This window comes from Mus pahari, chromosome 3, assembly GCF_900095145.1.
Source record: "Mus pahari chromosome 3, PAHARI_EIJ_v1.1, whole genome shotgun sequence".
Lineage (NCBI taxonomy): Eukaryota > Metazoa > Chordata > Mammalia > Rodentia > Muridae > Mus > Mus pahari.
In genome coordinates, this window is record NC_034592.1 from 111,769,979 (window position 1) to 111,782,316 (window position 12,338).

A 12,338-nucleotide genomic window follows, 5' to 3' on the forward strand; every position below is an offset into this window, starting at 1 on the left:
AGAGGCTGGTCTGACAGATCTTTATGCCAGCCATGGGTCTCAGCTAGTACCTGCTTACAGTCATGGATGGGAGGCTCCAAGTCTGGATCTGGTAGCAGTATGGCAGGTTCAGACTGGCAGGCTGGGTGAATGTTATTCTATCAGAGATGAGCAACAGAGTCTGATAATGTGTCGTGCGAGTGTTAGTCAGCCATCGATCAGGGGACTGATGAACCACACTTTCTAGGGCATGCATCACTGAGATCACCAAGTTCTGCCCCAGAGTCAATTTATCTGCATCCTTGACCAGTAACTCCACAGCAGCCACTATGCACAGGCAAGCAGGCCATCCTGCAGACACAGGGTTTAATTTTTTAAATAGGTATACCACAGGTCTTTTCCAGGGCCCCAATCTCTGAGTAAGAACCCTTTTGGCAATATCTTTGTTCTCAGCCACAAATAGATGGAAGGGCTTAGTCATATCCAGGAGGCCCAAAGCTGGGGTCGACATTAGGGCAGTCTTAATGGCATCAAAGGCCTGTTGTTCTTTATTTCCCCATACAAATGGCTGTTTATCTCTTGTGAGGGGATAAAGTGGGACAGCTAATTCAGCAAAACCTGGAATCCACAGTCTACAAAAGCCCGCAGTGCCCAGGAACTTTCTAACTTGTCTTGAACTGGTCAGTGAGGGAATATGAATCACAGTCTCTTTTCTAGCTTCAGAGAGCCACCATTGTCCCTCTTTTATTAGGTAACCCAAGTAACTGACCTGTTGCTGGCAAATCTGGACTTTCTTGGATGACGCTCAATACCCCAATTTCCCAAGCTCAGTGAGCAAGTGTCTGGTTCCTTGTAGGCACAGTTCTCTGCTGGATGTGGCCAGCAGAAGGTCATCCACATACTGCAAGAGAGTTACCTGCAGGTTGGAGGCTCTAAAGGTAGCCAAATCTTAATGTAAGGCTTCATCAAAGATGGTAGGAGAGTTCTTAAATCCTTGAGGCAGGCGAGTCCATGTCAGCTGTCCAGTTGTTCCCGACTTAGGATCTTTCCACTCGAAGGCGAAGTACTTTTGGCTGGGGGGTGGAGGGGGATCAGGGTTAGACAGAAGAAGGTATCCTTGAGATCTAATACCATGAACCAAACCTGTTCTGGTGACAGGGTGCTCAAAAGACTGTAGGGATTGGGTACTGTTAGGTATAAGTCAGAATTATCAATCTGAAGATCCACAATCTTTTATAAAAGGAACCAGTGCTCTTCTGAGAATACTCGATGAAGTCACTGCAAAGTCCACATCACCCAATAGACTGAAAAACCAACTTTGGGGGCCAGGTTCCAACAGGTCTCTGGTTTTAAGGGAATTAAGTCTATGTTGATGGTACAAGGGGAAGAGGTTTTAAAAATGAATTTAGAGATTTCTCAGACCACAAGGCATTTTGTGCCTTGTTGGTCACCTATGTCAAGACCAGGATGTCTCTCCTGGGATCCAATAGGAGCCTTTCAAAATTATCAGGGAAAGAGGCTTTCTGTCCTCAATCCAGCTTGGGAGATATTTTGTTAGTAACACATGATCCTCCCTCCCACCCCCAACAGTGAAGTGTTCTGTGTGCTAACAATTAGCTTTAAAAAAGTAAAACAAAATTCTGCATTTTTATAAAACTTGATAAAAAATAGTATTTCAAATTGTACAGTCACCAGAAGTGCACAGTTATCAAAAATGCACACATGTCACTTGGCATCTCCAGCACCTTCAGCTTTCTGTGCCTGGTCTGTTTTGGCATCTCCATTTTCTGCAGGATTATTCACATCCTTACCGGCATCAACTTTCCCCTTCCTCCCCTTGGATAACTTCTCTCCCTTCTTCACAGGGGCCGTTTTAGGCTTGGGCTCTGGCTTTGGAGGAGCAGGTTTAGCAGAGAACCTTGCAGATCTTCTCTGTGGCTTGTCCTTCACATTGGTTTTGTCTCCTTTAGCATCCCCTTCAGCCTTTCTTTGGAGCATGACAGTGACAGATTGTGTCAGCTCTAAACACCAGTATACAGCAGAGCACAGGGTTTGGTCAGCGGCACGCGGATTTGAAATCCACACCCCATCTTTTAAACTGGGTTTTTTGGTTTTCCATATGAAGTTGGAGTCCTAATGTGGTTTATTTACACAATGGAATATTAGCTATCAAAAACAAAGACATCATGAATTTTGCAGGCAAATGGATGGAACTAAAAAATATCATCCTGAGTGAGGTAACCTCAACCCACTTATAAGTGGATATTGGTCATAAAATACAAAATACCCATGATGCACTCCACAGACCCAAAGAAGCTAAACAAGAGTGAAGACCCAAGAGAGGATGCTTGAATCTCACTTAGAAAGAGGAATAAAATAGTCATAGGAAGCAGAGGGAGGGAAGGAAGGAACTGGGTGGGAGCAGAAATGGGAGAGAATGAAGGGCAGGATAAGGTATAAGGAGAGAGGTTTGGGGGAAGGGTTGTGGGGGTGGAGGGAATCTCTAGGACATGCCAAAGACACACAGCCAAACAACTCAAGGAGGTGGAGGTCTCTTATGGAAGGATTGAAGGCTCTGAAGGCATACTTCCCTTCACAGAAAGAATAACAAAGTCAACTAACCTGGACCCTTGGGGGCTCTCAAAGAGCATATATGGGCTGGGCCAAGACCCCCTGCCACATATGTAAGCAGTTCAGTCTCCATGTGGGTCCTCCATCAACTAGAACAGGGGCTGTCCCTAAAGCTGTTGCCTGTCTGTGGAATCCCTCTCCTATGGGGCTGCCTTGTCTGGCATCAGCGGGAGAGAATGCACCTGACCAAGCCTGCTCAGTCAGTCAACAGGTTCTCCAGCAAAGGATAGAGGATTGAAAAGAAAGAGACAACTAGACAAAGCTACAGCATTACCTCAGTCAATTCTGAGACAGAAATCAGGCTTATTTTTCCCCAATCTGCTTTAATACCATTTTAATTACATGCAAGCAATAAGGGCAAAGAGTACAATAAACACAAACAATCAAGGAACAAGCAAGGCAGTAAGCAAAGTCCTGTGATCACAGCAATCACTCCCAGGATCACTGTTTCTGAGGGTTTGTCAGGATGACCAAAATATCAGCACCTACTTCCTTGTCCAAGCACAAAATCAAATTCTTGCCCAAAGTCTACTTCTTTTGTTCCACCCTAAAATTAAGATTCCTGCTTGAACTTACTTCCCTGTTCTGGCCTAAAATTTGATTCCTGCCTGAGTTTTTACTTCCTTATCATGGCCTAATGTCAGATTCCTGCCTGAAGCCCATTTCCTTGCCTTTGGCCAAAGTCAGATTCCTGCCAAGTGGCCCCCAAAGCTCCCCACATGCACCTAACCCTATTGAGATTTAATGTGTCAGGGTAGGGGGATGGGGGGCATCCTCTCAGAGCAGAAGGAGAGGGGGACTGGGGGAGGGACTCTTGTAAGGGAGAGGCTGGAATGGGGGGATAGTGACTGGGATGTAAAATGAATAAATAAATTAGTTAATAGAAAAAAAAAAAACAGAAAGAACCCTGGACTATTCTGGGTGCCTCTGGCTGCACTCCCTCTCCAATCTACAATTAAAACATCCCGCTCAACCATACCTTGAAGCAGTCATGTGCTCACTTTTATAGAAAGATGAAATTAATGGTTGTCAGGGATGTGGGGGAAACAGAATCCTTTGAAAACCATGAGAGACATAGAAATGTGTATGTCTTAATAGAGATCACAACACACACACAAGACATACAGCTGCACAGAAGGAAATACAGACACATAAGCATGAACTTGTCCATATGAAAAACCCAAGCAGAGGCAGGCAGATTTCTGAATTCGAGGACAGCTTGGTCTACCAAGTGAGGTCCAGGGCAGCCAGGACTATACAGAGAAACCCTGACTCGAAAAAACAAAGAAAGAAAGAAAGAAAGAAAGAAAGAAAGAAAGAAAGAAAGAAAGAAAGAAAGAAAGAAAGAAAGAAAGAAAGAAAGAAAGAAAGAATAAGCCAAGCAAGGCTGGTGACTTCTACCCATCTCCACCTCCCTGGGGTACAGAGCTGGTTGTGTAGGTTGTTCTCACAAGAAGATAATTTGGAGAAAGTGATATATGATCAATATCTAGGTATAAGTTCTGAACCTGCATACCAATCTTAGAATCAACATATAAGATTTGAAAGATGATTTGATTGTATTCTGATAGGAACCAAACCCCAATAAAACAGCAAAGTAAACTGTGTGTACAGCTTTGTACTATGGATGAAGGGGTCAATGCTTGTGTGCTCTGAATCTACTCTTTCAGGAACACAGTTTCATTTGTATTCTTAGACAGTGTGATTAGGTATAAGGTGAAGCCTAAAAAGGATTTATCAGGGGGACAAGAGAAGATCGCTTGATTGTCCAGAGGAGACAGACATGCATCTTTTTTACCCTGGATGCCCATGGCCTGTTCCTCGGGTGTATTTCTTTAACAGACTAGAGAGCAGGATCTGATGGAATGGTGTGATGTCAAAAGGACCTTCAGAATGTTTGAGCTCACTTAGCTACCGTCACCACCCTCCTCACAGTTGCGAGACGGAGCTCTGGGTAAGCTCTGCATATGCCTGGAAGGCCTAGATCCTGAGAGAGCAGAGCAGGTGTTCACACGGGTGTCACCCAATGCTGTGCTAGGCTGAGTGTCAGGTGCTGCGCTGTGTTCCTTCAGAGAGTCTTGGCGTGTGTCAGGGATCCATTGGAGTCTTGGGGTGGACAGCTCGTGATACGGTGGGAATGGAAACAGGTTTTTAGATTAGGGGAAACAAAACAAGAGGTAATATAAGCAAAAGGGGGAAGAGTGAAAACAGGGAGGGGACAGTCAAGAGGAATCTTATTCACCAATGACTGCCCTTGAGAAAGAGCCACAAGGAGGATGGTGTGGGCCACTTGGGTTGTATTTTTAACAAGATTTAATTGCCTGTGAATTTATAATGGTTCATAGACATGTGTAAAGAGGTAACATCAAAGAAAACAGGTGTGTAAAATCATCCATACTGACCTGACTGGAAACATGACTGCAATAGTCATTCTTCTCATTGGCAAATCCACGGTGGCCTAGCCACAGTCAGGGGACACACTCTACACAAGTCCACATTCTCATGTGGAAAGTAGGTGAATTACAGTTCTTCACAGATTACAAGGACTAAGTGAGGTCTTCTTTATGCACAGATAAAATTCTAGTTTCATAACGAATCAAAAATGGGGGCTGGAGAAATGGCTCCGTGGTTAAGAGTACTGGCTGCTCTTTCAGAGGATCGAAGTTCAAATCCCAGCAACCACATGGTGACTCACAACCATCTGTAAAGGGATCTGATGCCATTTTCTGGCACTCAGGTGTATATGCAGATAGAGCACTCATCCATAAAATTAATAGATTTTTTTTAAATTACAAAAAATAATCAGGAATGATGGTCTGGAGCTCCATGGTGAAGTGCTTGCCCTGCATGTGTGAAGTCCTAAGTTTAAGTCCCATAACCTCAAAAGAAAAAAAAAAACTTTCAGCTACCATTAACTATTTAACCACTATTGCAACTCTTTGTTATTCTTTTGTTTTAGTAACAGAAGACTACACAGAGATAGTCTGGGGTTGGAATCAAGCGCGGCTGTTTCCTTGCTTGGGAAACCATTGTGGATAGAATTCCTCAGATACCACACCAAGGCTTCAGAAGCCAACGGAAGGTCAAAAGAAAAAAGTGCCTGTGAAATCACCGATAGGTGTGTGTCACCCTTGGTGCTTATGCCCCTGGTCTCCAGAAGGACACAGGGTGGAACAGCACAGCCCCTCCCTCTTCCCCAACTCTTCTGAGTCAAGTTCTGCAGGGACATGGCAAGGGCTGTCCTGCTGAGCCACGAGGTCAATTCTTGTTCACTTTTTGTAGCTATGACAGACAGAAGATCCGAGATGTCACCTGTCTCCCCAAAGGAGTCCTGCGAGCAGGATGACTCAGGGAAACTGGTGCCAGGGGACAGTGTTTGCTTGGCAAAAAAAGGTGTGTAGGAACTCACTTCGAAGCCACCTTTGTAGATAAGTGTATGCCAAGTGGGGGAAGCATTCCTCTTGCTGTCTTCAGGTGTTACATGTAAATTCTTCAATATGCTTGAGAAGGGGAGAGCCCAGCAAAGGCCTAGTGGGTGCCTCTCATAGTCATGTGGGGTCTTCTGTTCCTGCAGCTCCACAGGTCAGCAGCATTCTGGCTTCCAGTGATGGCTCTGCAAGGGATGTCCCTGAGCAGAGATCCAAGAGGAAAAGGGGACAAAGAAAAAGTAAACTGGACAGTATCAAGACGGGTATGTGTCTGTCCCTTGACATTCTTGTCCAAGTATGAATGCAACTTGAAATAGTGTACCACTGTGCCTAGTTCCTCCCTCCTCCCAAACTCTCCTAAATCAAGTTCTACTAGGCCAGAGCAAGGGGTGTCCTGATGATCTAGGACATCAACTTTATTCTTCACTTTTAAAGCTATGGTAGATGAAAGATCAACAAATCCATTTGTCCCCATGGGGTGTCTTGCAGGCAGAATGATCCACGGAAAGAGGTGCCAGAGAACAGCTGGAGCTTGACAAAGAATATTTCATTGTAACTCAATGTCTAGTCTAATGTGTAGATAAGTGAAAGCCATTTCTCCCAGATGTTTCCAGATGCCACATGGGATTCTGAGAACCTACCCATATCCAGGTTGTCCCTTTGTGGTCATGTGAGGTCTCTTCCTGCAGATCCAGAAGCCAGTGTCACTCTTGCCTCCACTGATGCCTCAGCAGGGGATGTCCCTGTGCAGCGAACCAAAAGGAAGAGGGTCCACAGGACAAGGACACATGTGGATGTCAAAGCAGGTATATGTCCATTCTTGTCCCCGCATGACAAGCCAGTCGCAGCCAAGTTACTACCATCACTTAGCCCTCAAGAAGTGACGAATCCCTAAGCAGTGGTCAGGAGGTTGCCAGTGTTCCCAGCATGGCCACATCCAGGGTTACTGAGGAGCTCTTATTCCCACAGCTACCCAAGAGAGCAGCATGCCGGCCTCCAGCACAGCCACCCCTGAAGCTGCTCCTGGAGCCACCTCAGAGCTCAAGTTCCCCAGGAGGGGGAAGAAGAGGAGCATATGGACTGTGGACCGTATAGAGGGGACAAAACTCAGAATGATCAAGAAGAGAAGACCCAGCTACCGCCCTGAGGACCTCAAAGCCTTCTACCGAATTCTGGGTGGGTTCTCTGAACTGCGGATTAGATACTTGGGGCCAACTCTCAAAACTGAGTATTGAGTATAGGGAGCAATGGTTCTAAGCTCCCCAGAGAGCTCCCCAGAGAGCTCCCCAGAGGGCTCCCTAGAGTGCACATGGGCCCTCAGGTGACACGAATGAAGGGCCCCAGGGTTATGTGGAGGTGTTTTGTTTCTGTGATGAGTCCTTGGAGAGAAGAAAATAGGAAATGGTACTGATCTGGCTTTTGTGATGCTCTAGCACCCAAAAATTTACAAAATAAAGTTGCTATCAGCTCTTGTTAGTGCCATAAGAGAGCTTCAGATGGCCACAGCACCTAGAGGTGGGCAAGGACAATGACAGGAGAGTTCTATGAAACCAGAAAGGCACAGAAAGTCTCTCCAGTGTGATATGAACCAAAGATCTGGGATCAAGTGTGGCAGGTTGGGAGCAACTTCTAGGTATACCTGGTAGAGCATCTACCAGCCATAGTCAGTTATTTACACATTTTTAAATGAATTAAAGCATATCCATTCAGCTCCTCAGTCTCTTCCACTGTATTCCAGTGATCAATTCCTACATGTGACTGCCAGGTGCTGTGTTGGATGACAGTGTCCAATATTTACATGTGGCTCTAAGGAGTCATGTTGTTTGGCAGAAAAATGGAATGGTTTAACCACTTGAGAATGCTCCATCGGACAGTGCCCTTCTGAGGGTCAGGGAAATTACAGAAGACACACACTGTACAAGGGCTATTTGCCTAGAACTGCTGAAGGACTCACAGGACACTACAAGCACAGGTCTTCACCAGAAAAGGGTGCCTTCAGGAAGGAACTCTAAGCAGAGATGAGCTCCTGTGGAGAGGCAAAGTTGGGCACTAGTAAGCATGGAGCTCTCCTTCTCTGCCCAAGGACTCAGTCATCATATAGACAGGGGATCTAGGCACAGTCCTAATATGGCGAATGGACAGGCTGTGCCAAGATCCCTTGTGCATTCCTAGAGAGCTAAGGTCACACCTGAGTTGTTGCAGAAAAATTTAACATTGAGAGCTATGTCAAATCCCTTCTTGAGGAAAACTACCAAACGTCATCACTGAGCAAGCTCAAGAACCAACAGCAAAATTCAACACACAAAAACAACATGTTATGTCAATGACAGGGACAAACTATGCTTTTAAAATAAACGCTATAACCTTAAGAGAGGCTCCACTTCCTCTAAGGAGCCAGCTCAGGGGGGAGAAGTCTGGAGGCCACAAATTACTCCTGAAACACACCCCTGAGAAAAGGGGCCCCCAATTATACCCTTGGCCCACCAGATGGGAGCTCCAAGTTCCTCTCACTCTTGCTTCCTTTGCAGAGGATCCTGTGGTTCAGAATTTCTTGGCAGCAGACATTTTCTTCAGGGTGACTGACAAGGTACCTGTAGCCTCAGACATTCTATAATCACAGTCCTTAAAGGACAGGCAGACAATATTAGAGGGTGGGAGCCCAGCATAACCCAAGTCTGATACTACCCATTGTTATTATATTCCCCCAACTCCTTCCTGGTTTTCTAACCAGCTCATATCCACAAAGCAAGTGTACTCCAGCCCCTCATCCTACGTATCATCGGGTATGGCATTTGGATGCAGTAGGTCCAGGCCCCACTGAGATTTCTTGTCCTCTTGTCTACCACCTGCCTCCTCTCACCAGCTGTCTCTCTACACAGTACCTGCTGTCTATGGTGGTGGAGTATTTTGGTCGAGTTGGGCTTCCTGGACATCTCTACAACAGGATCCACTTCTTCCTGGCCCTGTGAGCATCTCCTGGGGACCGGTTCTCAATCTTTCCAAACCCTAACTCACACATCTTCCATCACTCCATCAGGACCAAGTGGTGACCCTCAAACCAGAGTAGTTGAAACTTTGAAAGGACCAGGTAGGGGAGGAAGGAGAGGGTCCTAAAAGTTGAGAAGTTGAAGGAATTTGAGAAGTTGGGAAGGAAGAACTATGTTTGCTTTTCCTGAGCTGAGAAGTGAACAGGCTGTGTCCACGATGCCCTGGGGATGGTCTAGACCAAGGTCAACCTGCACGGACTGCTTGCCCACCCTCTCTCTCAACTGTGTGCTCCCACCAGCTCTGCCTGAGTCTGACTGTCACAGTTAAGGATATGTGCTTCCCCCTCCCTGTGGCAGCTATGTCGCCTGTGACATGGAAGAGGATGACCCCATATCCAAGAGGAGCATCTTCCAATTCTTGCTGGGCAGAGACACCTGGAAAGACTTATACAAGGATTTCCTGAAGCTGCAGAAGGATTTCCTCCTAGCCATGGATTACCGAGCCTGGGTCACACCAGAGCAGTGTGTAGAGGTCTGCCAGGGTTCAGCTAGGGGAGTGGGTAGACAAGGCCCTGCCCAGGGAAGAACAAGGATGGGTTCATCCTCCTGCAATCACCTCATTTCCCTCTCAGATCCAGAACCAGAACCCACAGCACTGGGTCTGGAGCCGGGTGCGCCAGGGCACCCCTTAGGTTCCCAAGCCAGGGGACCATCAGCAGGGTCGTGGAGCATGGGGCTGCACGTGAGCCAGGTGAGTGGAGGTCCTAGCCAGGGGCTCGGCTCCACATGCATGGGCTAGCTCTGTCCTCCGTCCTCTGGGTGCCTGAAACAGTGTTCTGGGCTGTGTAGACATGAGAGGAAACATGAGTGCTGCTGAGATACAGAAAGTATACCTTAATTCTCCAACCAGTTTGTGTCACAGGACCACAAAATCTGTGACACAAGGTTTTAATCTGCATGCCTTTTATTGTTGTTGTTGTTGTGTTTTATTTTTAACTCATAGAAAAAAAATTAAACTTACATTGTCTAGGCAAGAACTCCAGTTGGAGCTCAGGTGACATTTTAAAATATACTTAGATGAAAACCACTGGAGGAATCCACTCCAAGGAAGAGACTTCATTGTGTGGCTCTTGGGAGAGGAGAGAAATTCCAACCTCCAGTTTTGTATGTTTCACACCCACATAAAGACAGGCTCTCTGAACTGGGTCCGTGGAGAACATGATCAGGTCACATGTCAAATGACGTCCTCATATCTAGCGCTAGTCTCTGAAAATAGTGAGATTGCAGGGAACAAAAAGGAGCAAGCAGGCAGGGAATTCTGTGAGGAAGACAACCACTATATAGCACAGGAAACAACCCTGTCTGCCATTACACTCAAAGGCACACCCTCTTGGGTTGAAATTTCCCTTTCTATTTGGATTTATTTGGAGAGAGAAGTCTAGTGAGATGTTTAAGGGTCTCTTTGTCCTGGCGTAAGGCTGTGCTAAAATAGCCCACTAGCTATCCTACCATGCTGCAGGGTGTGACTGAGACTCATCTGTCCCGGTGGGTGGAGAGAGTAGGGGAAAGATGAAATCAGGAACCCCGAGTTGTAAGAGAAGCCCAAGTTAGCAGAAGTTTTGTCTCATTCCCTGGACTTTCCTAGAAGAGTAAAACTCACCACACACACACACACACACACACACACACACACACACACACACACGGGTCTCAAGATACAGCATCAGTAGTCATGGCTACTCTGGTTTCATCACTTGGAACAGTGAGAAGTAACCCTAAGCTTCCATAGTGTTTTCCACCATAAACTTTGTGTGTGATGTGCAGAAATTTACCTTTTCTATCCTAATAACACACTCTCTCTCTCCTTGTAGCTCCTGCCCACCCCTGCCATCCCCCCTCTACCCCCAACAAGAAGCAAGAGCTTATTCCCATGGTACAGGCACCCAAAGAACCCATCATCCAGCCCTGGCTCTCCTTAGACCTTCGGGATGAAGGATCCAGGAGAGCATGTGCCTTAGCCATGTGAAGCAGGAAGCAATGCAGCCAGTGAGCCTCAGCTTCGTGGTTGGCACCTATAAAGGCCCCTACCTTGAGAATTTCTCACTGGATCCCATAGCAGCTTGGAAGGGTCCACAAAACCCATTATCTCCATCTACTGAGGAGCTATGATATCATACAAAGCTCATGAGTCCTGGACCAGAGGAGGATGAACTTAAGAAGCCAGTGAAGGCTCTAGAGTGTACAGGGGACCAGGAAAGGAGGAACAACTGAAGTCGGAGGACAAGAATGGGCCCACCTACTGGGCAAGCAATGTCTTTGGAAATTGTTGTCAATTTCCAAACTAGTCCAATAATGGCTTATCCCACATGATGATGGAGAGATCTCCCCAGGGGGCTGACGGGAAGCACTGAGACAATGGGCATAAAGATGTGGAGACCTGAGGTGTCATCAAAGTAGGGTAGAAAAAGGGGATCACATGAAAGTGCAGGATACTACCACTGGGGAACAACACAACTTGCAAGTAAGAGTCAAGACTCAAAAGTGGGTGAGGAAGACATGAGAGGATGGGTTTCCAACACCGGGAACAAAATGGTGAAAGCTGAAGAGAGGAGAGATGGCCTCACAGAGGATGATTAGGGGTAGTCCTGGGGTCACAGTGGTGCTTACAGTCTTGACAAGTGCAAGGTAGACAGGATTTAAAACAAAAGACAAAGACAGAAGGGTGGGACACAGCTGGCACTGTTCACATTATCTTGGTTATATTGTTTTGGCTACACTTTAACTCTTATTTTGTTATAATTGCTTATAAATTGATCATACTTTTGCTTATAATTTTATTTTTTACTATACTATGGCTACATTTGTTTCATTATAAAATTTTGGTTTTGGTTATAATTGGTGTTTTATAATATTTTGGTAGTATTTGGTTTAATCATCTTGCTTATAATGTTTCTATTATATGTCTGTTATTTTCATTATATTATTTGAGCCATAATTTTGTTATATTATTTTATTATAGTATTTAGTATATGTTATTTTGCTTACATTATTTTTGTTATACTATTTTGGTATAATTGTTTATATTTTGATTGTAATGTTCTGGCTATGTTATTTTTATTAGGTTATTTTCATTATAATATTTTGGTTATATTTAAATTACATTATTACATTACATATTAAGTTATATTACATACTAAGGTTATATTATTTTCATCTTAAAATTTTATTATAATATTTCAGTAATACTGTCTTGGTTATATTATTTTGGCTGTAATGTCTGGTTATAACACTATATGGTTTATATTATTTGTGT

At 45.2% G+C, this 12,338-nt stretch overlaps 1 protein-coding gene and 1 pseudogene across 1 annotated transcript; one reads left to right on the plus strand and one right to left on the minus strand.

The window, feature by feature from the left end:
• Positions 1-1,704: 1,704 nt before the first annotated feature.
• Positions 1,705-1,977, minus strand: LOC110319413 (annotated as a pseudogene).
• Positions 1,978-4,957: 2,980 nt separating this feature from the next.
• Positions 4,958-9,717, plus strand: LOC110318005 (speedy protein E4-like). Its single transcript, XM_021192779.1, has 10 exons — positions 4,958-4,969; positions 5,650-5,728; positions 5,893-6,003; positions 6,185-6,301; positions 6,728-6,844; positions 7,008-7,214; positions 8,567-8,625; positions 8,918-9,003; positions 9,383-9,557; positions 9,658-9,717. The coding sequence occupies exons 1-10, from the start codon at positions 4,958-4,960 to the stop codon at positions 9,715-9,717; spliced, it is 1,023 nt and encodes a 340-aa protein (XP_021048438.1).
• The last annotated feature ends 2,621 nt before the right edge of the window (positions 9,718-12,338 follow it).

Bases quoted from the DNA above. Each gene is read 5' to 3' on its own strand.
- LOC110318005 (XM_021192779.1), top strand. The intron at 5,729-5,892 runs GTGTGTGTCACC...CACTTTTTGTAG, and splicing joins GCCTGTGAAATCACCGATAG to CTATGACAGACAGAAGATCC. The intron at 9,558-9,657 runs GTCTGCCAGGGT...TTTCCCTCTCAG, and splicing joins CACCAGAGCAGTGTGTAGAG to ATCCAGAACCAGAACCCACA.